This window comes from Phocoena phocoena, chromosome 6 (genome assembly GCF_963924675.1).
Source record: "Phocoena phocoena chromosome 6, mPhoPho1.1, whole genome shotgun sequence".
NCBI lineage: Eukaryota > Metazoa > Chordata > Mammalia > Artiodactyla > Phocoenidae > Phocoena > Phocoena phocoena.
This window is the reverse complement of record NC_089224.1, coordinates 108184291-108208638: the sequence shown is the minus strand read 5'-3', so window position 1 is coordinate 108208638 and position 24348 is coordinate 108184291. Positions and strand designations below refer to the sequence as shown.

At 42.7% G+C, this 24348-nt stretch overlaps 1 protein-coding gene across 2 annotated transcripts in view; it reads right to left on the bottom strand.

Moving 5' to 3' along the window:
* Nucleotides 1-1130: 1130 nt before the first annotated feature.
* The window catches only part of GLE1 (GLE1 RNA export mediator), a 43465-nt gene continuing 20247 nt past the window's right edge, over nt 1131-24348 (bottom strand). Inside the window, exons 7-17 of one of the 2 annotated variants that reach the window (XM_065878833.1) lie at nt 14298-14529; nt 13589-13701; nt 13361-13430; nt 9051-9074; nt 8310-8455; nt 8015-8205; nt 7380-7509; nt 6502-6606; nt 3512-3594; nt 2655-2718; nt 1408-1476 (exon numbers count right to left, since the gene is read on the bottom strand). In XM_065878833.1, coding sequence (XP_065734905.1) covers nt 1408-1476; nt 2655-2718; nt 3512-3594; nt 6502-6606; nt 7380-7509; nt 8015-8205; nt 8310-8455; nt 9051-9074; nt 13361-13430; nt 13589-13701; nt 14298-14529 — 1227 coding nt within the window. Of the gene's footprint in view, nt 1477-2654; nt 2719-3511; nt 3595-6501; nt 6607-7379; nt 7510-8014; nt 8206-8309; nt 8456-9050; nt 9075-13360; nt 13431-13588; nt 13702-14297; nt 14530-24348 lie in introns of both variants that reach the window. The other variant, XM_065878834.1, reaches the window with a different exon arrangement.

The following is a 24348-nucleotide window of genomic DNA, read 5'->3' as shown; positions in this document are numbered from 1 at the left end:
CCAAGTCTCTAGACTCCTTCCCCAGTGTTCATTCCATTGTGTCCACATCAAAAGACTTTAATTCTTTCCCATCTGGTAGATAAAACAGGGTCAGTTATTGGTACATAATTCCACAAAAGAAATAACAGAAAAAAATCAGTTTTCCCAAGGTGAAGGTCAAGAAGACAAAAAAGAGAAAAACACACCACTCTATACCTAGACTCGGGCACCACCATGCCCCTTATGATTTACACAGCTCCAGGTACAGGAAGTTGATCATACTGAACAGACTGGATACCAGCAAGCGGTTTTTAAAAATCAAGCTTTATTACTTATCTTTTGGCACTACGGTCGATAATTCACAGAATGGGTCACTTCGAGCGACTCAAGATTACCAGAGAATCCTCCACAAGAAACACAACCCCACATACAACATTTACTACAGAGGAATAGATCCAAGAGAATGAGTCTTTCCATAAAGCAAATCTCAACTCTTATCTGTACAGCCAGACTCTGGATTTTTGTAGTGGCTTTAGTCAGGCAAATCTATCATCATTCATTACTCAGAACATGTAAAAAAATTGTAAGGCAGTTCTCAATTCTTCCCCAACATCTTTATTAAACCCCTGACTCATTGCTTATGGATGCTCAGCTCATGTACAATGTTGCAAGCTCCATCTCAGCCCATCTTAATTCAAATTGAAAAACAAAGTTTGGTTCACGCATGCCGACTCATCCAGGAACCAAATTCCAAAGTAAGAGGACAAACAGTGCGTCCTGGTTCAATATAACATGTGTTAACAGTCCTAATCCCAGACACTAAGCTACCTCCGATGCAGTCTGGGACTGATTTAGCCCATGTCTACACCAGGCATTTCTTCTGAATTTATAATTACTTCACAAGCTGACTAAGGCAAAACAAACATAACCCAGTCCTGCATGTGAGGGTTTGGGCCTCATCTATTAACTGCTACTTTAAAGGTGACCTTGAGTCTTTGCTCCTCCTGGGAATTATACTGAATGGGGGCAGCATGCGGGGAGGGGCTGGGGTGTGGTGGTGGAGTGAAAGCCACTTCAGCTCAGAGTGAAATGGTCAAGGTATTAACCTACCTTCTGAAAGATACTAGAGACAAAGGAAATCAAGGGTGAGATCAAGTGCTAAACTCTTCTCATAATTTATTTTCAAATTTTTTGCAAAAATGAGAAAGGCCAATTCTGCTTACTGTGCCATGCGGACCCCTTTAAGGAGTCATCACATCTACTAAAGGACCTCTTAGATCTGTGACCCATGAAAATCTGCTCTCCTAGTGACAAGGTACAAGTACACAAAACACATATTGACATGACTTCTCCCAAATACAGCTGTCTTCAGTTGCTTTATTATTGTCCCTTTGCAACAAAATGGTGATGGTGGGCGATGGAGTAACATCAGGAACGCCAGAAGGAGGAAGTCAGAAAGCCCTTGGGGACAGGAATCTCCTTGTGCTGCAAACATTTCTGGTCAGGGAAAGACAAGGAAAACAGAATGATTCTCTGATAACACTGCTTCCAACACTTAAAGTTTGGAAGAAACTTTGAGGGACAGCAAGAGGAAGTAAGTCCTATGGATATAGTACATATATATACAATGGAATATTACTCAGCCATAAAAAACCCAAAATAATGCCATTTGCAGCAATGTGGATGGACCTAGAGACTGTCATACTGACTGAAGTAAGTCAGAGAAAGACAAATGTAATATCGCTTATATATGGAATCTAAAAAAAATAGTACCAATGAACTTCTTTACAAAACAGAAATAGAGTCACAGATGTAGAAAACAAACTTATAGTTACGGGGTGGGGGGAAGGATAAATTGGGTGATTGGGACTGACATATACACACTACTCCATATAAAACAGATAACTAATAAGGACCTACTGTACAGCACAGGGAACTACTCAATACTCTGCAATGACGTACATGGGAAAAGAATCTAAAAGAGAGTGGATATATGTTTATGTACAACCGATTCACTGTGCTATACAGCAGAAACTAACACAACATTGTAAATCAACTATACTCCAATAAAAATTAATTGAAAAAAAAAAGGTTGTCTATAAGACTTCTCCTTCTGCATGAATTGCAGTGGAAGACAAATGCCAGGGTGTTGTTAATGTCTGTCCCACTTTCATCTCCCACAGCCTGGCCTCACCTTTCACTACTGCAATTTCCCCAACTGGGCTACTGGAAACTGGAAGTCAGTTGGCTGTCTTGGCAGACATACCAAAACGTAAAGTTTTTTGGCACTTGGAAAAAGGAGAGGAGTCTGGCTCAAACTGTAGTCTGTTTTCGTGGAGAAAGGTGACCACACATACCTGTTCCCTAGACCTGAGACTGAGAAAAGAACCTTGGCCAACATGCAAAAAGTGTATCAGTGAGATAAGATTCACTACATATATTTTATTCATCTCTTAGGAGAGCTTTTCCCCACGGGCAGTATGGACAATGACGCATAGGAAGACGATGAAATAGCAGCCCTTAAGGTGAAGAGGGGTGGATGGACAAAACAGTAGGGTTGGGAAAAATCAAGAGGAAGAGACCACAGTCAGAGTATGGATGTGCAAGACATGTCAGACACAGGTGCACTGGAGGCCGACAACAGTCTGGGATGTGCTGGTCTAAGGGCATCTTACCTCCAAGAACTGCTTGAGGCGTATGAAGGAACCCATCTGTCCTGAGCTGGTGATGGCTTCAATCCTACAGGGAGAGAAAGAAGACAGGTGAATCATACCTATGACTCACACTTATCTTTTGGAGGAGTTAAGAGACCTGCTGATCTGGAGGAAGGGGCAGATCAAATGACTCACAGACATGTCTTCTAGACTGGATGCTGTCACTCTACTAAATGGTCTCAACATTTTTTTCTTTTCTTTTCTTTTTTCTTTTTTCACGCCCCTGCAGTGGAAGCATGGAGTCTTAACCACTGGACCACCAGGGAAGTCCCCTTATTTTTTTCAAATAAGTGGATAAAGGAAAAGAGAGCACTGTTCCTTTCCAAGGTCTTTGTGATCAGGTGGGATGGGTGCTGCCAATGCCTTTCCCCACTTTGCAAGGCCAGTGAGTTGAGAGGAATGAGAGGGTCCTTGAAGGTTAAAGCCACAACAGAGCCAAGCAAACTGGCTGACCAATCAGTTTCACCAGCTGATTTACTGAGGGAGTTTTTGCCTCCTTGGTTTCATTCATGACTGCATGTAATCACCATCCCAGATTTCTAAACTAGGTGAGTTTAGAAAAGAAGAGAGTTTAAAAAACGTCAGGTATCTGAATCCAAGATCTTCCTAATTTGTTTTTTTTATTTAGTCAACAATATTTAAGAGAGACTTCAGAAGTGTTTATTCAAATAACAAAGAAGAGATGGATGGGAGCAGATGTTACACTTAACACAGGTGCTTAACTGAGTCAGAAACAGCATGTAACAGCAGCCACGGTATCTGACGTCGTAAGTTTTCACCTACCAAATCCCCTGGTGTCTACTCAACAAGTCTAATACCTGGGGAAGTAGTCCTCTTTGATGAGAAGTATCATCTTCCAGAACTGGACCTGGTACTGCTTCATGAGGGCATTCCCACACACCTAGAGGGGAAGGTGGGCACTGTCAGAGCAGAGAATGAAAATTCACACTCATATGAGAGATCCATAAAGGACAATCAGACCTTTGCCTTTTGTGCCTATCAAGAATTTCAACCACAATGCCACTTAGCCAGCTAAGCAAGGGAATTAAAATCCAGCTTTCTTCTGAAGCATTTCTCATATACGGTAATACCTCCATTTAACCAGACTGCCAGGTAGCCAGGTGTTTCAGAAAACATGAATCAAACTTATTTTACTATTGATTCTATGGAACAGGATAGAAAGCCCAGAGATAAATCCACGCACCTATGGTCAACTAATCTATGACAAAGGAGGCAAGGATATGCAATGGAGAAAAGACAGTCTCTTCGATAAGTGGTGCTGGGAAAACTGGACAGCTACATGTAAAAGAAGGAAATGAGAACACTCCCTAGCACCAAACACAGAAATAAAGTCAAAATGGATTCGAGACCTAAATGTAAGACCAGACACTATAAAACTCTTAAAGGAAAACATAGGAAGAACACTCTTTGACATAAATCACAGCAAGATCTTTTTTGATCCACCTCTTAGAATAATGGAAATAGAAACAAAAATAAACAAATGAGACCTAATGAAACTTAAAAGCTTTTGCAAAGCAAACTACAAACAAGATGAAAAGACAACCCTCAGAATGGGAGAAAATATTTGCAAACGAATCAGCAGACAAAGGATTAATCTCCAAAGTATATAAAAAGCTCATGCAGCTCAATATTAAAAAAACAAACAACCCAATCCAAAAATGGGCAGAAGACCTAAATAGACATTTCTCCAAAGAAGACATGCAGATGGCCAAGAAGCACATGAAAAGCTGCTCAACATCACTAATTATTAGAGAAATGCAAGTCAAAACTACAATGAGGTATCACCTCACAGCAATTAGAATGGGCATCATCAGAAAATCTACAAACAACAAATGCTGGAGAGGGTGTGAAGAAAAGGGAACCCTCTTGCACTGTTGGTGGGAATGTAAATTGATACAGCCATTGTGGAGAACAGTATGGAGGTTCCTTAAAAAACTAAAAATAGAATTACCATATGACCTAGCAATCCCATTACTGGGCATATACCCAGAGAAAACCATAATTCAAAAAGACACAGGTGGGCTTCCCTGGTGGCGCAGTGGTTGAGAGTCCGCCTGCCAATGCAGGGGACACGGGTTCATGCTCCGGTCTGGGAAGATCCCACATGCTGCAGAGCAGCTAGGCCCGTGAGCCATGGCCGCTGAGCCTGTGCGTCCGGAGCCTGTGCTCCGCAATGGGAGAGGCCATAACAGTGAGAGGCCCACGTACGGGAAAAAAAAAAAAAAAAAAAAAAGACACATGCAACCCAATGTTCATTGCAGCACTATGTACAATAGCCAGGTCATGGAAGCAACCTAAATGCCCATTGACAGATGAATGGATAAAGAAGATGTGGTACATATATACAATGGAATATTACTCAGCCATAAAAAGGAACGAAACTGGGTCATTTGTAGAGACGTGGATGGATCTAGAGACTGTCATACAGAGTGAAGTAAGGCAGAAAGAGAAAAACAGATATCGTATATTGACACACATATGTGGAATCTGGAAAAACGGTACAGGTGAACCTGTATGCAGGGCAGAAGTGGAGACACAGATACAGAGAACAAACATATGGACATCAAGGGGGGCAAGTGGCTGGGGGTGGTGGTGGTGGGATGAATTGGGAGATTGGGATTGACATATATACATTTATATGTATAAAAGGGATAACTAATAAGAACCTGCTGTATAAAAAATAGATAAAATAAAATTCAAAAGAAACCAACCGAACAAAAAAAACCCTTAACTTACTATTGATTCTAAAGGTTTGACATACTTCCCATATTGTGACTTCAGGAGCTTTAAGGTGACTAGAAACTGTTAGCGTTATAGGCCAAATGGTCCCAGATTTGTTATGGCATGTGCCCCAAGCCTTTATTCTTTAAGAACTGTCTCCTTTCCACAGAAACCCTACCCTTTCCCTGTAGTGGGGTCCCTAATGGGCAGAGAGGACTATACGGAGCCTCCTAGACGACTGGTAATCTGTGACCCAAGCTGGTTAATCCTATTTTCTCTCCTGGGAATCAGCAATCACAATGGTGGGACATTAGTCCCATTACACTGGGTGACCACACTGAGGCTGAGGGATATAGCCCAGGATGGCATCTTCTCCACTACGCACAGAAAACTTCAGAAAGTTGGCTTATAGAGCAAGAAGGAGGCAACCTGCAGGAAGAGCAGACATGGAAGACACGTGGTCCCAGGGGGAGGCTGCGTTGGTACCTGGTGACATTCCAGTTCCTGGTTCCAGGCCCTGATGAGATTCAACCGCACATCCTACCCTTGATTCTGGAGTGAGTCACTTCTATATCCCTGAAACAAATTCCTTTTCACTTGTACTGGGATGTATAGTTTTCTGTTCTTTAGAACAAGAAGACAACCACACAGTGAAGGAAAGTACACTGGGAAGAAAAATCAAAAGCTAGCTTTGTCTTGGGGATCAGGAAAAAATTTATGATAGTGGACGCTAATGCTGTTCACCGTTAAGTCTCTATTTCTTTTTTATTTTAGCTCCTAAAATCCTTGTAATTTCCTAAGTGATAAAGGTAAAAAGAACATCTTTTGTTGTATATATATTTATGTATTTTTTAAATTTTTTGGCTATGCAGCATGTGGGATCTTAGTTCCCTGACCAGGGACTGAAACTGCGCCTTCGCAGTGAAAGCACGGAGTTGTAACCACTGGACTGCCAGGAAATGCCCATTAGTCTCTATCTCCATATTCCTTTCCCAGTCACGTCACACAGTGGCCCAAGGCTGCTTCAACCACTGGCTCTCTCTCGTGTGATAGCTGTATTACGTACCTCCAAGAAATCAAAGAGGAGGGTGGCTGTCACATCTGACAGGGGCTCCATGTTTAAGATCTGTGCCAACCAGCGCCAGCCATGATTTAAGCCATGAGGGTGAATCTGGGAGGAGAGAGTCGGTCACTGTTTAATCTCATTTTATGCAGAGATGTAAATTTCCACCATTATCAACCAGCCATTACCAACAGGACATGAACCCCCAGATCAGCTAACCTAAGCAGCTGCCACAGGGCAGAAACAACACAAGCCAAACAAACTCTGTTTTTAAATACTGCAGACACTGGTATCCACACATTCTTCACAGCATCCCTGCAACACAGGGCTGTCAGCTTCAGTTTCAGGGATTCCACAGTTACTCTCATAGACATTTTATTTATTATTCTTGGTATCTCTAGCACAGAACCTGGGACATAGCAGGTGCACAATAAAAACTTCTTGGATTCAATCAACCTATATTCCTTTCTCTTTAGGTTTCCAAGTCCATCAACTTCTCCAACCCTCTGATCTCCATTCCTTGAAAAAAGAACTGGGCTGGCAGGTCAAAGCCCTGGCCCCCAGCCGTGGCTCTGTCATTGACAAGTGTGTATCACTACAGCTTGCTAAGCCTCCGTCTGTCCATCTGTGAAGTAAAGGTATGTGACCTAGATGGCCTCTAAGGCACCAATTTGTCTCTGAACAAATGACTCTGATGATCCAAAAGTTTCCTAATAATCAACATCAACTTCTCTGAAGAGTACCTATGAAGCAGCAATAGTCTTTAACTTATCATGTGACTGGACTGCCTCTCTGAAAGGTCAGTATTTCCTGCAGGTAAGATACACTAACGTGGACTCTGGTCCAACCTCTCATTATCGATACTAAGCCGCTTCTACTACCTCTTGTCGGTTTCCGTACGGCCACCGGAGCTGGATGATGGCAGCGTAGAGACGGATCATCCCGGACATGCGTTTTAGAAAGCTGTCTTGCTGTTCTACTCTGCAATCCATCACTTTGTAGCCAAGCATCCTATGTGGGAAGAAAATATTCAATGTGACAAGGCCAAAGTGAGGGTGACCAATTACTTTTTATGGCTAAAAGTAACTATATTATTACTACATTTAGCATTATTATTAATACATTTTTACATGCTACTCACACCTATTATCAAATCTGTGCATCATATAAACCCTGAGAGGTAAACTCCCAGGAGGTAATGGATATCATTACCCCCATTTACAAATCATGAAAATAATGTTTAAAGAGATTAAATGATTTCCCCATTTTTGCAAATCTATTAAAAGACAAAGCAGGGATAAAATTCTAAGACCCCTGGATTCTAAATCCAGTGTTCTAAAGCCATCCAGTTTGCAAGACAATAAGTCTTTCAAAGACAGTTTGAAAGATACTGTATTCTCTGATAGAATGTTCAAGGTACATAAGAGATGTTCTGAGGAGAGGAAACAAATCCCAGTTCTATTTCTATTTCATTCATCACTCTAGGGATAGTAAGTAAGGAGAAAAACAACTTCACCTCTGATAATCTTCCAAAGCCATTCCCTCTTTGAAAGCTGGATAGAAAGGAACAGAGTAAGGACACTTCTTGTGCAGATGAGCAAGGATGAGGTCCCCCACTCTGGGGTGGAGCTCCCAGATCCCGGATGCCACGACTGCGATGGGGAATGCTGCTTCATGATGGGAGGCCACTTCCTCCTCCCCTTGTTTCTGGGAGCACAGACAAGGGGTGATTTTAAGTTAATACTTGAGAAAGGTTTAAAGGTTGTGCACCAGCCTCTTCTTCCCATACCTTTGGCAACAAGGTTCCTCACCACAAATTTCTCTGCCAGTTTGTACTGGACAAAGTCCAGGCCCTGTGGGTTAAGTGTGACGGACACAGAGCGCCCACCAGACTGAACGGGTTTTCCAGAGAGTAAGCTGTGGATCTTGTCAAAGATCTCCTTCAGCTTTGAGCCTGGGTATGAAAGACAAAGTTAGCGAAAAGATACAACTGCAGTCAATCTATTTTTTTCATCACTGCAGTAACAAATCCTCTATACAAACCCAGCAGTGCAGCCCTACAGAAGGTCAACGCCTAAAGCCAAAATACAGATGCGGAAAAATGTATGACAATCAAATCCATGATGTGGGGGATGAGAAAGTACACAAAGCGTGGTACTATTTCAAAGGAATTCCTTATTTGCAGAGTCAACTAATTCTGAAACTGACACAGCCGAGAGATGAACAGTAGTATAGAAATAGGTGTTGAATTGTTATAGATGCCACGGGTGTGGCTGGTCCCTAGAGAAGTCATTTGCAACTCTAGGGAAAACCTTCTAAAGGATCTTCCCCAACTCACAGTGATTCCCCCCTTCTCTTCGACCTGCCTTCCTCTATCCTCAGCAACACAGAAGCTACATTTGTATTACAGATCCTGTGTGCCCCATCTTCCACACTGGCTAGTTAGATTAGGACTAGTCACGCTGAGCTGATCATCCAGCTGACAGAGTCGATTCCTTGAAGTGGCCACTCCTGTGACAGGTACACATGTAAGCAGTGGGGCTCTGGCCCTGCTATGTGGACCAAAGAACAGCAGTCTACAAAATTAGAATGGAGGTGGACAGAGGGAAGCCAAGAGGAGAGAGAAAAGGGTCCTAAAATTTCTGGCTCCTGAGATCCAGCTCCATTCCTGCCATAGGTTCTGTGAAACTGCTATCTATCTATCTATTTAGGCTGCGTCGGGTCTTAGTTGCTGCACATGGGATCTTCCTTGTGGCACACAGGATCTTTTCTTTAGTTACGGCGTGCAGACTTCTTAGTTTCAGCATGCAGACTCTTAGTTGTGGCATACATGCGGGATCTAGTTCCCCAACCAGGGATCGAACCCAGTCCCCCAGCATTGGGAGCACACTGTCTTACCCACTGGACCACCAGGGAAGTCCCGAAACTGCTTTATCTTTAGAACAAACCCCCCTACCCCACCCACTTTTTCTTTCCTTTCTTTTTACTTTTCTTTCTTTTTTTTTTCTTTGCTTAAGCAGATCTGAATTAGTTTCCATTATTTAAAATCAATGTTTGAACAAATACAGCATCTCCAGTTTAGAAATACCCTGCCAAATTCCTAATCACTTTAATATTTAAAAATCTCAGAGGGCTTCCCTGGTGGCGCAGTGGTTGGGAGTCCGCCTGCCGATGCAGGCGACACGGGTTCGTGTCCTGGTCCGGGAAGATCCCACATGGGGCGGAGCGGCTGGGCCCGTGAGCCATGGCCGCTGAGCCTGTGCGTCCGGAGCCTGTGCTCTGCAATGGGAGAGGCCACAACAGTGAGAGGCCCGCGTACCGCAAAAAAAAAAAAAAAAAAAAATCCTCCCCAAACCACTGATTCAGTTCCATTAAAAAAGGGGAGAGGGCTTCCCTGGTGGCACAGTGGTTGAGAGTCCGCCTGCCGATGCAGGGGACACGGGTTCGTGCCCCAGTCCGGGAAGATCCCACATGCCACGGAGTGGCTGGGCCCGTGAGCCATGGCCGCTGAGCCTGCGCTCCGCAATGGGAAAGGCCACAACAGTGAGAGGCCCGCGTACCGCAAAAAAAAAAAAAAAAAAAAGGGGGGGGGAGAGTGGCAGCACATTTCTTAGGAAGTAAGAGAAGCAGGAAGAAACCAAGAATTAAATAATGAGATATCACAGAAATCTCAAGGCTAATCATCCCAGAAAAACAGAAACAGAGACTGTAACCTTACTGAGATATTAAAATATGTACATTTCCACACAAATTTACTCAGCTCACCTTCCTGCTAAGTCATACCCTACTATTCCTTGACTGACGGTTTCAAAGGGCTCCATTGGCCAAATCCCCAGCCGGCCCCTCTCCCCGTGGCTCTCCAGTTAGGAAAATCAGGTCCCAACCCTATGCCTGATATGGCCTCCCACATCCCATATGTCACAACGGCACCATATCCTTCTTTAAATTCTGCTCCGAATCTAACTACTCACGGACACCCACCTTTCAAGAGGCAGCAATTAGGTCACCTCTCTCTCAGTCATTCAACATTTACTGGGCACTAACTCTAGAAAATGTTCATGTCTGACTGGGCTGTAAGCTCTTAAAGTGCTTACAATAATGATGGAGACAAAGGGACATATGGAATGGAATGGAATAGGCAGGAAAATGAAGAATGGCAAAACTAGAGTCTAATCAGATATAGAGAATGAACTAGAAGAAGCAGTCAGGGGGATGACTCGCAGGTTTCAACTAAGGTGACCGAGTAGATAAGGTGCTATTGATTACTTAGAGCGAACAGGAGAAAAGGCAGGCAAGAGGAAAATGATGAGTTCACATCGGAACATTCTAAACCTGACAAAGCTGAGGGGCATCTAGGCAGAGCTGCCCCTCGGCTAGCTGGAGCGAGGGAACCTGAAGCTCAAAGGAAAGGAATGACCCAGAGACCGATCTGAGTGTCATGTGTGCAGAGGTCAAGTCTGACACCATGGGGGTTCTTTAGAATGAGAAGAACTTCGGGGTAGAAGCACATCCCTGAGGACACACTTACCACTGATGTGGGGGCAGGAGACTGAGGAACCCACAAAGGAGAAAGAGAGGGAGGAGGAGAAGCTGGAAATTAATGATGCTGCGGAAGCCAGAGGAGTAGAGGTGATGGAGGGAATAATCAACGGTACCAAAAGGCAACATGGGGACTTCCCTGGTAGTGCAGTGGTTGAGAATCTGCCTGCCAATGCAGGGGACATGGGTTCGAGCCCTGGTCCGTGAAGATCCCGCATGCTGTGGAGCAACTAAGCCTGTGCACCGCAACTACTGAGCCCATGAGCCACAACTACTGAAGCCCATGTGCCTAGAGCCCATGCTCTACGAGAGAAGCCACCACAATGAGAAGCCCACGCACCACAACCAAGAATAGCTTGCTGCAACTAGAGAAAGCCTACACATAGCAACGAAGACCCAATGCAGCCAAAAATAAATTAATTAACCAAAAGGCAACAAGAAAATTAGAAAATACTGAGAAGACACAGAATCAAAAGAAACAGATTTTAGAATGTGAGTGACAGGCATGTTTAAAGGGAAGGGAGCCTGTAAAAGGGAGTAATTTTGCAGAAAACAGGAGCGATCTCTCTTGAAGGAGATGGGAGGGGATAAGAATAAGGCTCCCGAGAGCCTCGTTCAAGGCTTAGGCAGAAGGCTAAGTGTGGGCTGGAAGGGTAGCGCACCTTTTGAAGCAGGAGACGAAGAGGTAAATACAGCTGTGTGTCGGTGGAAGGGGGTGCATCTGAGGATCTCACACCTGGCGTCTCAAATTTTCCTGATGAAGGAGGAGGCAGGGCTGCCTGCGGTCAACTGAGGGGTAAAGACCTGAGGATGAGCCTGAGGAGAGCAGCGAAGGTGTGGAACGGCTGTTCAGTCAACCTCGCCCCTGTTGCCTTGACTATCAAAGGAAATGGCACTTTCAATTCTAGAAAGTGATACGTGTTTACTTATTTGACCTTGCCCTGTTCCAGAATGAATTCCAGGCAGCCACGTGATATGGAAGTTTTGTCATGTAGCCTCTCAAGGGCAGGAACTGCAACTGCTTATGCTTTCTGGGCAACAAGTTACTCAAGGGAACTGGGAACCAGGCAAAGTCAGAGCAGCTTGCCCGCTGCATGCGCTCCCCAGCCACTGCGCAGCACAGTCTGTACTGTGGAGGCTTCCACATCTGAGCTCTGTGAAAATGAACCTCTGTTTCTAAAGAATAGGAAAAAGGGGTCTTTCTCCTGTCTGGTTCTTCCTCTCTAAATCTCAGTCTCTGGAGAGAAAAGGAAAGCATTCTCAAGTGTTAACAAGCAGGCTTCGAGTCTGGAAAAGCTAATGTTGTAGGACAAAAAGCAAAGAATACAAGTCACATCCTAGGTTCTCTTAGGGGTGCTTTCTGCAATAACTTCTAACTTTAGGTAAGAGCCTTCCTAAACAATTCACTTTTTTTTCTTTTTAGCTGCCTAGGGTCTTCATTGCTGTGCACGGGCTTTCTTTAGTTGCAGCGAGTGGGGATTACTCTTTGTTGCAGTGCACAGGCTTCTCATTGTGGTGGCTTCTCTTGTGGAGCACGGGCTCTAGGCATGCGGGCTTCAGTAGTTGCAACACACAGGCTCAGCGGTTGTGGTGCACAGGCTTTGTTACTCTGCAGCATGTGGGATCTTCCTGGACCAGGGATTAAACCCGTGTCCCCTGCATTGGCAGGCGGATTCTTTTTTTTTTATTAATTAGTTTGTTTTTATTTTTGGCTGTGTTGGGTCTTCGTTGCTGCACGCAGGCTTTCTCTATTTGCGGCAAGCGGGGGCTACTTTTCGTTGCGGTGCAAGGGCTTCTCATTGCGGTGGCTTCTCTTGTTGCGGAGCATGGGCTCTAGGCACGCAGGCTTCAGTAGTTGTGGCACGTGTGCTCAGTAGTTGTGGCTTGCGGGCTCTTGAGCGCAGGCTCAGTAGTTGTGGCGCACGGGCTTAGCTGCTCCGCGGCATGTGGGATCTTCCCCGGCCAGGGCTCGAACCCATGTCCCCTGCATTGGCAGGCAGATTCTTAACCACTGCGCCACCAGGGAAGCCCCTGGCGGGCAGATTCTTAACCACTGCACCACCAGGGAAGTCCCCAATAACTTACTATTAATATATAGCTTATTTTTTTTTAATGTGTCAACACATAATGATTTCCTTCTACATGTTGAAAGAAAACAAAGGAGAGTAAGCTATATGCATATAGCTTATATACCTAATCCAACTGTCAACATTTGTTGAAACACATTCTATTTATAAGAACCTTACAGATAAGTGGATTTGGAATCTCAAAAAATACTTGTACAATGTAGTGAAGGGCCATGTTCTTAATTCCTCTGACCAACCTGCAATGGTGGAGATCTGGCTCACTGGAATGGTGGCAGCCTTCTGGAGGTCCATCTTGATCTTTTTGGCCTGTCAGAACAGAGCAGTGAGAAGGCAGAGTGTTCTGAAGAGCTGAGTAGACGCCCTTAGGGTTAGGGAATGTGACACGCTAGCTACATTCCTCTGGGACACGAGGCTGTGGGCGGCACCATGCGGCCCAGAGAATTCCCAACTCCCATCCCTCCTACCTGACTGTCTTTGCTGTTGCTCAGTCCCTCAAAGGCCAACACACACTGACTGGAGGCCTCCTGCAGCTGCTGGTACCACTGCATTGTACTATCTTGTACCTTCACCTGGAGGTCTGAGGGATGAAAGAAAGGCTTTCATAATAGGAGAATTTCTTAACATTTAATATGAGCCAGGTACTGTTCTAATCACCTTATATATGGATTAACTGCTTTCACTGTCATAGTAATCCTATGAGGTAGATTCTATTATTATCTTCATGTTACAGATTAGGAAACAGTCATGGAAAGGTTAGGTAACTTGCAAAAGTCACGTTGCCAGGAAGTACAAAAACTAGATTCCCACTGATCTGGCTCCAAAGGCAGCGTTCTGAACCACTATGCTATATCGATGCTCTTGTGTATTCAATAAACATATATTCTATACATACTTATTTAAAATACTCAGTATCAGCAATATTTGGAATAATACATCTACTAGAATTATACAGAATTTCAAGTCCTCACGGCAAATGCTGGAATCTGACGTGAGGCTTCACATCAACAAAAACTAAATTTAATTCACTGAAAGTACTGAATTTTACATTATTTAAAAGTTCTGGTAAATTGTCCTGTAGCTTAAATATAATATTCAAAACACGTTCTTGTTTCTTTTCCCATTCTGAAACTTTTACACATCAAGTTGAAGGACCATTTCCACACCGAGACCTACCTTCATTCAGCTTCCCTCCTGGGCCCTGCCTGGAAGCTGGGGGCTCTTTGCGGACCTCTGGCCCCTGCTGCACCTGTGACTCTTGCCGGTTTACCTGGGCCTCCTCTTCATCCTGCCTCCTCCTGTCCTCACAGGCCCTGGCGATTTCCTGCTGCAAGTTCACAAGGAGGTCCCGCATTTCCTGCAGCGCTCTCTCAGCCACAGCTTGCTCCTCTGCTGTGGGAAAGCCGTTCTGTCACAGCGACAGAGGCAGAGCTTAGTGGTTATTTCCTAGGTACCTGAGGTGCTGAATCATACCTCACACAAGTCCACAAATTTCTAAAATGGAATTGTGCCAGTGGAGTACCCACATTCAACACGTTGATACCTACTGCTTTCCTGTTCTCTTAAAGGTAATACCGATTTACCATCACATCCACAGGATCGACGGAGAGATTTTTCAATGCTCTCACCAACCCTGGCTGGAATAACTTTTTTTTTTTTTTAAAAGATGGTAGCCAATTCTTTTTTTAATTTTATTTCATTTAATTATTTATTTTTTGGCTGCGCTGGGTCTTCGTTGCTGCGCGTGGGCTTTCTCTAGTTGTAGTGAGCGGGGGCTAATATTCCTTGTGGTGCGCGGGCTTCTCATTGCAGTGGCTTCTCTTGTTGTGGAGCACGGGCTCTAGGCGCGCAGGCTTCAGTAGTTGTGGCACGTGGGCTCAGTAGTTGTGGCTCCCGGGCTCTAGAGCACACGCTCAGCAGTTGTGGCGCATGGGCTTAGTTGCTCCACGGCATGTGGGATCTTCCTGGACCAGGACTCGAACCTGTGTCCCCTACATTGGCAGGCGGATTCTTAACCACTGTGCCATCAGGGAAGCCCGGAATAAATTTTTCTTTTTTTTTTTTTTTTTTCTGCGGTATGCGGGCCCCCCACTGCTGTGGGCTCTCCCGCTGCGGAGCACAGGCTCCGGACGCGCAGGCCCAGCGGCCGTGGCCCACAGGCCCAGCCACTCCGCAACACGCGGGATCCTCCCGGACCGGGGCACGAACCCATGTCCCCTGCATCGGCAGGCAGACTCCCAACCACTGCGCCACCAGGGAAGCCCCCCGGAATAAATTTTTAAAAGCTTGTGGCAATAGTCTAGATAAAAACTGAACCAGCTTTACATTTTCTTAGAATGACACCTCTTTGGTTATAGTGCATTATTCCTTTGAGTCACTGACAAATTTGAGTTCTTTATCTTTTATTAAGAACATCTGCTCATAAATGGGCTCACATACAAGTCCAACGAACATGCACATTTCTTTTAGTGTGCTATTTTGTCAGAATTTCACTCAGGATTTTAAAATGAATTGAGAAGCTCTGCACCATTTTCTATGTTCTGTCCTATCAACATGTTTCATAGTTTTGCCTGTTAAATCAGCAAGGCCTCTACTGTGTTGTATATTTGAAAGGTGCTAAGAGAGTAAATCTTAAAAGTTCTCATCACAAGAAAAACAAAATGTTTCCTAGTTTCTATGGTGACAGAAGATAACTGGACTTATTGTGATCACTTTGCAGTGTTTATAAATACTGAATCACGGTTGTACACCTGAAACTAACATAATGTTGTCAATTATACCTCAAAAAAAAAAGCAACAGTGGAAACAATAAAATGTTACGATATTTGCAATATACTTAAAACAAGATCTCTTATTTTTTATTAAAAAATTTTTTTGGCTGAAGTATAACTGACATACAATATTATATTAATTTCAGGTGTATATGCATCATGAATTAAGTCCTCTTTTTTCACTTTTAAAAATCTTTATTTTATATTAGAGTATATTGAATTACAATGTTGTGTTAGCATCAGTTGTACAGCAAAGTGATTCGGTTGTACATATACATATATCCATTCTTTTTCAGATTCTTTTCCCATATAGGTTACTACAGAATATTGAGTAGAGTTTCCTGTGTTATACAGTAGGTCCTTGTTGGTTATCTATTTTATATATAGTAGTGTGTATATGTTAATCCCAAACTCCTAATTTAGCCCTTCCCCCACCTTTCCCCTTTGCTAACCATAAGTTTGTTTTTGAAGTCTGTGAGTCTGTTTCTGCTTTTGTAAATAACTTCATTTGTATCATTTTTTAGATTTCACATATTAGTGATATATTTGCCTTTGTCTGAGAAGTCCTGTTATTTTATTTTTATTTTTCATTTATTTTTTTAAAAATTAAATTTTATTGGAGTATAGCTGATTTACAATGTTGAATTCTTATTTTATTTTTTTAATTTATTTTGGCTGAGTTGGGTCTTTGGTGCTGAGTGCGGGCTTTCTCTAGTTGCAGTGAGTGGGGGCTACTCTTTGTTGTGGTGCGCGGGTTTCTTATTGCGGTGGCTTCTCATTGCGGTGGCTTCTCTTGTTGCAGAGCATGGGCTCTAGGTGTGTGGGCTTCAGTAGTTGTGGCACATGGGCTCAGTAGTTGTGCCTCGCAGGCTCTAGAGCGCAGGCTCAGTAGTTGTGGCGCACTGGCTTAGTTGCTCCACAGAATGTGGGATCTTCCCGGACCAGGGCTCGAACCTGTGTCCCCTGCATTAGCAGGCAGATTCTTAACCACTGCGCCACCAGGGAAGTCCCTGAATTCTTATATTAAACCAACTTGTTCCAGATAGTAAAACAACAGCAACAAAAAAATTCTACAGGATATTCATGGTAAGTTTTGTCTTTTAGGTATTAAAATGTATTATAAAGCTATATCAAAAAAAAAAAAAAGCTATATCAATTAAATTATAATGATCCTGATATAAGAATAAAAACACATCAAGGAAACAGAAAAAAATACTGAATAGATACATGTATATGTATAACTGAATCACTTTGCTGTACACCTGAAGCTAACACAACATTGTTAATCAACTCTACTCCAATATAAAATAAAAAGTAAAAAAAACCAAAACTGAGAAAGAGCTCCTAGGATACTATTTAGCGTGATAAGAGATATTTACAAATCAGGAGGGAAAGTGGTAGTAAAATAGTGTGAATATTTTACAGCATAAAGGTCTTTATCTCCCACCAACCATCAAATAAATTCCAGGTGGATTAAGTGAGGGGAAAAAACCCAAAGCATTCTTATATCAAAAATGTCATAAGGGGGCTTCCCTGGTGGCGCAGTGGTTGAGAGTCCGCCTGCCGATGCAGGGGACACAGGTTTGTGCCCCGGTCTGGGAAGATCCCACATGCCGCGGAGCGGCTGGGCCCGTGAGCCATGGCCGCTGAGCCTGCACGTCCGGAGCCTGTGCTCCGCAACGGGAGAGGCCACAACAGTGAGAGGCCCGCGTACCGCAAAAAAAAAAAAGAAAAATATCATAAAGGCCCCCAGTCACTGCAACTAGAGAAAGCCCACGCACAGAAACGAAGACCCAACACAGCCAAAAATAAATAAATAAATAAATAAATAAAATATAAAAAAAAATGTCATAAGGGCTTCCCTGGGGGTACAGTGGTTAAGAATCCGCCTGTCAACACAGGGGACACGGGTTCAAGCCCTGGTCTGGGAAGATCCCACATGCTGTGGAGCAACTAAGTCCGTGCGCCACAACTACTGAAGCCCGTGCACCTAGAGCCCACGCTCTGCAACAACAGAAGCCACCACAATTAGAAGCCCACACACTGCAATGAAGAGTAGCCCCTATTCGCTGCAACTAGAGAAAGCCCGCATGCAGCAACAAAGACCCAACACAGCCAAGAATAAATAAAAATAAAAAATAAATTTATAAAAAAAAGATAAAGACCTTAAAAAAATGTCATAAACTATGGTTGCAACAGAACAGAGTGCCATGCAGTTACATAAAGAAATGAAGAAAACTACATGTTTCAAAGCAGTGATCTCCAAGATAAATTAAGTGCAAAAAAGCAGGGTCCAGAACAGTGCCTATAGCAAGTTATCTTTTATCTGGGAAGGGATACACACACACACACACACACACACACACACACACACACACACACACACACCCCACCCCATATATATGTATATTTATGCTTTTTTTTTTTTGGCTTGTGGGATCTTAGTTCACCAACCAGGGATTGAACCCGTGCCCCCCGTGATGGAAGCGTGGAGTCCCAACCACTAGACCACCAGGGAATTCCATGTATTTGTTTTGTTTTTGTTTTTTAATAAATTTATTTATTCACTTATTTTTCGCCGTGTTGGATCTTTGCTGCTGCACGCAGGCTTTCTCTAGATGCGGTGAGCGGGGGCTAACTCTTCGTTGCAGTGTGCGGGCTTCTCACTGCAGTGGCTTCTCTTGTTGCGGAGCACGGGCTCTAGGTTCACAGGCTTCAGTAGTTGTGGCACGTGGTCTCAGTAGTTGTGGCACATGGACTCTAGAGCGCAGGCTCAGTAGTTGTGGCGCATGGGCTTAGTTGCTCTGTGGCATGTGGGATCTTCCCGGACCAGGGCTCCAACCCACGTCCCTTGCATTGGCAGGCGGATTTTTAACCACTGCTCCACAGGGAAGTCCCCTGCTTTTGTTTTTAAAGAAAAGATACAACACCCATACGCTAACAGAAACAATCACTGGCAGACAGGACAAGAACAGGGTGGAAGCAAATGAGAAGAAAGCCAGACTTCTCCAAATATACCTTGTTTTGTAGTTCTGACTCTGGAATCATGTAAATGTTTTCAATAAGTATAAAATAAAATTAAATCCAGTTGGAAAAAACTCTTAAAAATCAAAAGCAAATATGAAACAAAGAACCCAACTGTTTATCAAGTTGGTGGCTTAACAGTAAGAATTCTTTCTTTCTTTCTTTTTTAATAAACTTATTTATTTATTTATTTTTGTCTGTGTTGGGTCTTCGTTGCTGCTCTCGGGCTTTCTCTAGTTGTGGCGAGTGGGGGCTACTCTTCCTTGCAGTGCGCGGGCTTCTCATTGTGGTGGCTTCTCTTGTTGTGGAGCGTGGGCTCTAGGCACGTGGGCTTCAGTAGTTGTGGCTCATGGGCTCTAGAGTGCAGGCTCAGTAGTTGTGGCACACAGGCTCAGTTGCTCCACGGCATATGGGATCTTCCTGAACCAGGGATAGAACCTGTGTCCCCTTCATTGGCAGGTGGATTCTTAACCACTGTACCACCGGGGAAGTCTCAGGAGAATTATTTCAAGTGAAATGAAACAGTAATTTAATCATATATCCCTTAGTGGTATATAGCTATAGGCAAAAAGAACTGCAAATCTTTTTTTTTTTTTTAAAGATTTTTTTGACGTGGACCATTTTCACAGTCTTTATTACAAAGCCTTTGTTACAATATTGCTTCTGTTATTTATGCTTTGGTTTTTTGGCCGCAAGGCATGTGGGATCTTAGCTCTCTGACCAGGGGTCGAACCTGCACCCCCTGCACTGGAAGGGGGAGTCTTAACCACTGGACTGTCAGGAGAGTCCAAGAACTGCAAATCTTTTTTTTTTTTTCAATATTTATTTCTTTATTTGGCTGCTCCTGGTCTTAGTTGCGGCATGCAGGATCTTTAGCTGCGGCATGTAGGACCTAGTTCCCTGACCACGGATCGAGCCCAGGCCCCCTGCATTGGGAGCACAAAGCCTTAGTCATTGTACCACCAGGGAAGCCCAAGAACTGCAAATCTTAAACTGTGATCAGCAATCATATTGTTAGCATTGGTATTATTATTTTGAGATTACATGTTATGAAATTACACATATATAGTACATATATACACACCTATATTTTACTGTACACAGTAGGGTAAGGTAAGTAAGTAATGTTCATTAATTTAGAAACTGAGATTTTCAATATGGGATAAAAATGATACATGCATAAAAGTAAAGAAGTTAAATAAATGCTGTAACCCTTTACTACACTCAAATGGAAAAGGTCAGCATTAATTAATGATGCATTTTCACCTAAAAAAAAAAACACACACTTCCTAGTTTGATCCATTGAAAAGGCCTAAAAACAATGACAAATCCTAGTAACTAATCTGTGTTTTCTAATACCTTTACCCATTAACAAGTAATAAGGCTTTGTGAAGAAATGCCCGATTCTAGCTCTGGAGAAGAAAATGTTCAAGATGAGGTAGAAACAGCTTGCCTGCTTTCTGCTGCAACAAGTACTACTGGGGCCATGTCCAAAGGACAGAGGAGCCAATGTGGAGGTGTTCCCACTGGACAATTTGAACAACAATGAATCTATAACAGACTGAAACATATTATACTTCAAGTATATAAAATTCGTATGTTCTTAATGATAGTTAAAAAAAAAAGAAGAGAACCTCAAGTCATTGTGGGAGAATACTAGAAAAGCAACTCAACACTCTGAAAACGGATAAAGGGAAAGAATCAATCATTTATCCTTCCTTCCCTATATAGACTACCCTTCAAGATAAATAGTTTACGGGGAAATTTTCTTCTTTGTAGTAGAATTCTAGCTAATAAATGTAGAAAAATGATAGCATTAGAAAAACTCAAAATTTACCACCCCTATTGAAATAATAGATATAAGTAATGATCAGCAATGTCTACTACATCATTAGCTAAAGGCTCAGAGGAATCTTTAAAATGGGAGATAAGCCTGACGATATCTGAAGCCACTGGTTGATCTTAACATCACATATGGAAAGACCATCAGATACTCTACACCTCCCGGTGTGATACAGTAACAAATACACACTCCCAACTATGAAGTACTGTAGCAGGGGGGAAAAAATTCAAACCTGAACCTGATCAAGCCTCTAGACTGCACTGTGCAGTAAGGTAGCCACATAAGGCTCTTTACATTTAAGTTAATTAAAAACTTTTTAAAAGTTAAAATTCAGTTCTTCAGTCACACTGGTCACATTTCAAGTGCTCAATAACCACATGTTGCCATTGGCTGCTGTATTGAATAGCACAGATACGGAACATTTCCATCATCACAGAAAATTCTCTTAGCACTGCCCTAGAGAAAGTTACAAATTCACAGGAAATACAGGGAATAAAAGAACATATTAGGGACTTCCTTAGTGGTGCAGTGGTTAAGAATCTGCCTGCCAATGCAAGGGACATGGGTTCAAGCTCTGGTGTGGGAAGAACCCATATGCCACACAGCAACCAAGCCCATGCGCCACAACTTCTGAGCCTGCACTCTAGAGCCCGCGAGCCACAACTACTGAGCCTGTGTGCCTAGAGCCTGTGCTCTGCAACAAGAGAAGCCACTGCAATGAGAAGCCTGCTCGCCACAACTAGAGAAAGCCCATGTGCAGCAACGAAGACCCAATGCAGCCAGAAATAAATTTATAAAATACATCCAAGGGGAGAAGCAAGAAAAACTACAATCCTGCAGCCTGTGGAACAAAAACCACATTCACAGAAAGATGGACAAGATGAAAAGGCAGAGGGCTATGTACCAGATGAAGGAACGAGATAAAACCCCAGAAAAACAACTAAATGAAGTGGAGATATGCAACCTTCCAGAAAGAAGAATTCAGAATAATGATAGTGAAGATGATCCAGGACCTCGGAAAAAGAATGGAGGCAAAGATCGAGAAGGTGCAAGAAATGTTTAACAAAGACCTAGCAGAATTAAAGAACAAACAAACAGAGATGAACAATACAATAACTGAAATGAAAACTACACCAGAAGGAATCAATAGCAGAATAACTGAGGCAGAAGAAAGGATAACTGACCTGGAAGACAGAATGGTGGAATTCACTGCTGCGGAACAGAATAAAGAATGCAGAGAAATGAAGACGGCCTAAGAGACCTCTGGGACAACATTAAACGCAACAACATTCGCATTATAGGGGTCCCAGAAGGAGAAGAGAGGGAGAAATGACCTGAGGAAATATTTGAAGAGATTATAGTCAAAAACTTCCCTAACATGGGAAAGGAAATAGCCACCCAAGTCCAGGAAGCACAGCGAGTCCCATACAGGATAAACCCAAGGAGAAACAGGCCGAGACACATAGTAATCAAATTTGCAAAAATTAAAGACGAAGAAAAATTATTGAAAGCAGCAAGGGAAAAATGAAAAATAACATACAAGGGAACTCCCGTAAGGTTAACAGCCAATTTCTCAGCAGAAACTCTACAAGCCAGAAGGGAGTGGCATGATATACTTAAAGTGATGAAAGGGAAAAACCTACAACCAAGATTACTCTACCCAGCAAGGATCTCATTCAGATTTGATGGAGAAATCAAAAGCTTTACAGACAAGTGAAAGCTAAGAGAATTCAGCACCACCAAACCAGCTCTACAACAAATGCTAAAGGAACTTCTCTAAGTGGGAAACACAAGAGAAGAAAAGGACTTACAAAAACAAACCCAAAACAATAAGAAAATGGTCACAGGAACATATATATCGATAATTACCTTAAATGTGAATGGATTAAATGCTCCAACCAAAAGACATAGGCTTGCTGAATGGACACAAAAACAAGACCCATATATATGCTGTCTACAAGAGACCCACTTCAGACCTAGGGACACATACAGACTGAAAGTGAGGGGATGGAAAAAGGTATTCCATGCAAATGGAAACCAAAAGAAAGCTGGAGTAGCTATACTCATATCAGATAAAATAGACTTTAAAATAAAGAATGTTACAAGAGACAAGGAAGGACACTACATAATGATCAAGGGATCAATCCAAGAAGAAGATATAACAATTATAAATATATATGCACCCAACATAGAAGCACCTCAATACATAAGGCAGCTGCTAACAGCTATAAAAGAGGAAATCGACAGTAACACAATAATAGTGGGGGACTTTAACACCTCACTTACACCAATGGACAGATCATTCAAAGTGAAATAATAAGGAAACAGAAGCATTAAATGACACAATAGACCAGATAGATTTAATTGATATTTATAGGACATTGCATCCAAAAACAGCAGATTACACTTTCTTCTCAAGTGTGCACTGAACATTCTCCAGGATAGATCACATCTCGGGTCACAAATCAAGCCTCAGTAAATTTAAGAAAATTGAAATCACATCAAGCATCTTTTCTGACCACAACACTATGAGATTAGAAATGAATTACAGGGAAAAAACCATAAAAAGTACAAACACATGGAGGCTAAACAATACGTTACTAAATAACCAAGAGACCACTGAAAAAATCAAAGAGGAAATCAAAAAATACCTAGAGACAGATGACAATGAAAACATGATGATCCAAAACCTATGGGATGCAGCAAAAGCAGTTCTAAGAGGGAAGTTTATAGCTATACAAGCCTAACTCAAGAAACAAGAAAAATCTCAAATAAATAATCTAACCTTACACCTAAAGGAACTAGAGAAAGAAGAACAAACAAAACCCAAAGTTAGCAGAAGGAAAGAAATCATAAAGATCAGAGCAGAAATAAATAAAATAGAAACAAAGAAAACAATAGCAAAGATCAATAAAACTAAAAGCTGAGGCTTCCCTGGTGGCGCAGTGGTTGAGAGTCCGCCTGCCGATGCAGGGGATACAGGTTCGTGCCCCGGTCCGGGAAGATCCCACATGCCGCGGAGTGGCTGGGCCCATGAGCCACGGCCGCTGAGCCTGCGCGTCCGGAGCCTGTGCTCCACAACAGGAGAGGCCACAACAGTGAGAGGCCCGCGTACCACAAAAAACAACAACAAAAAAAACCTAAAAGCTGGTTCTCAGAAGATAAACAAAATTGATAAACCATTAGCCATACTCATCAAGAAAAAGAGGGAGAGGACTCAAATCAATACAATTAGAAATGAAAAAGGAGAAGTTACAACAGACACCGCAAAAATAAAAAGCATCCTAAGAGACTACTACAAGCAACTCTAAGCCAATGAAATGGACAACCTGGAAGAAATGGACAAATTCTTAGAAAGGTATAGCCTTCCAAGACTGAACCAGGAAGAAACAGAAAATATGAACAGACCAATCACAAGTAATGAAATTGAAACTGTGATTAAAAATCTTCCAACAAACAAAAGTTCAGGACCATATGGCTTCACAGATGAATTCTATCAAACATTTAGAGAAGAGCTAACACCCATCCTTCTCAAACTCTTCCAAAAAATTGCAGAGAAAGGAACACTCCCAAACTCATTCTATGAGGC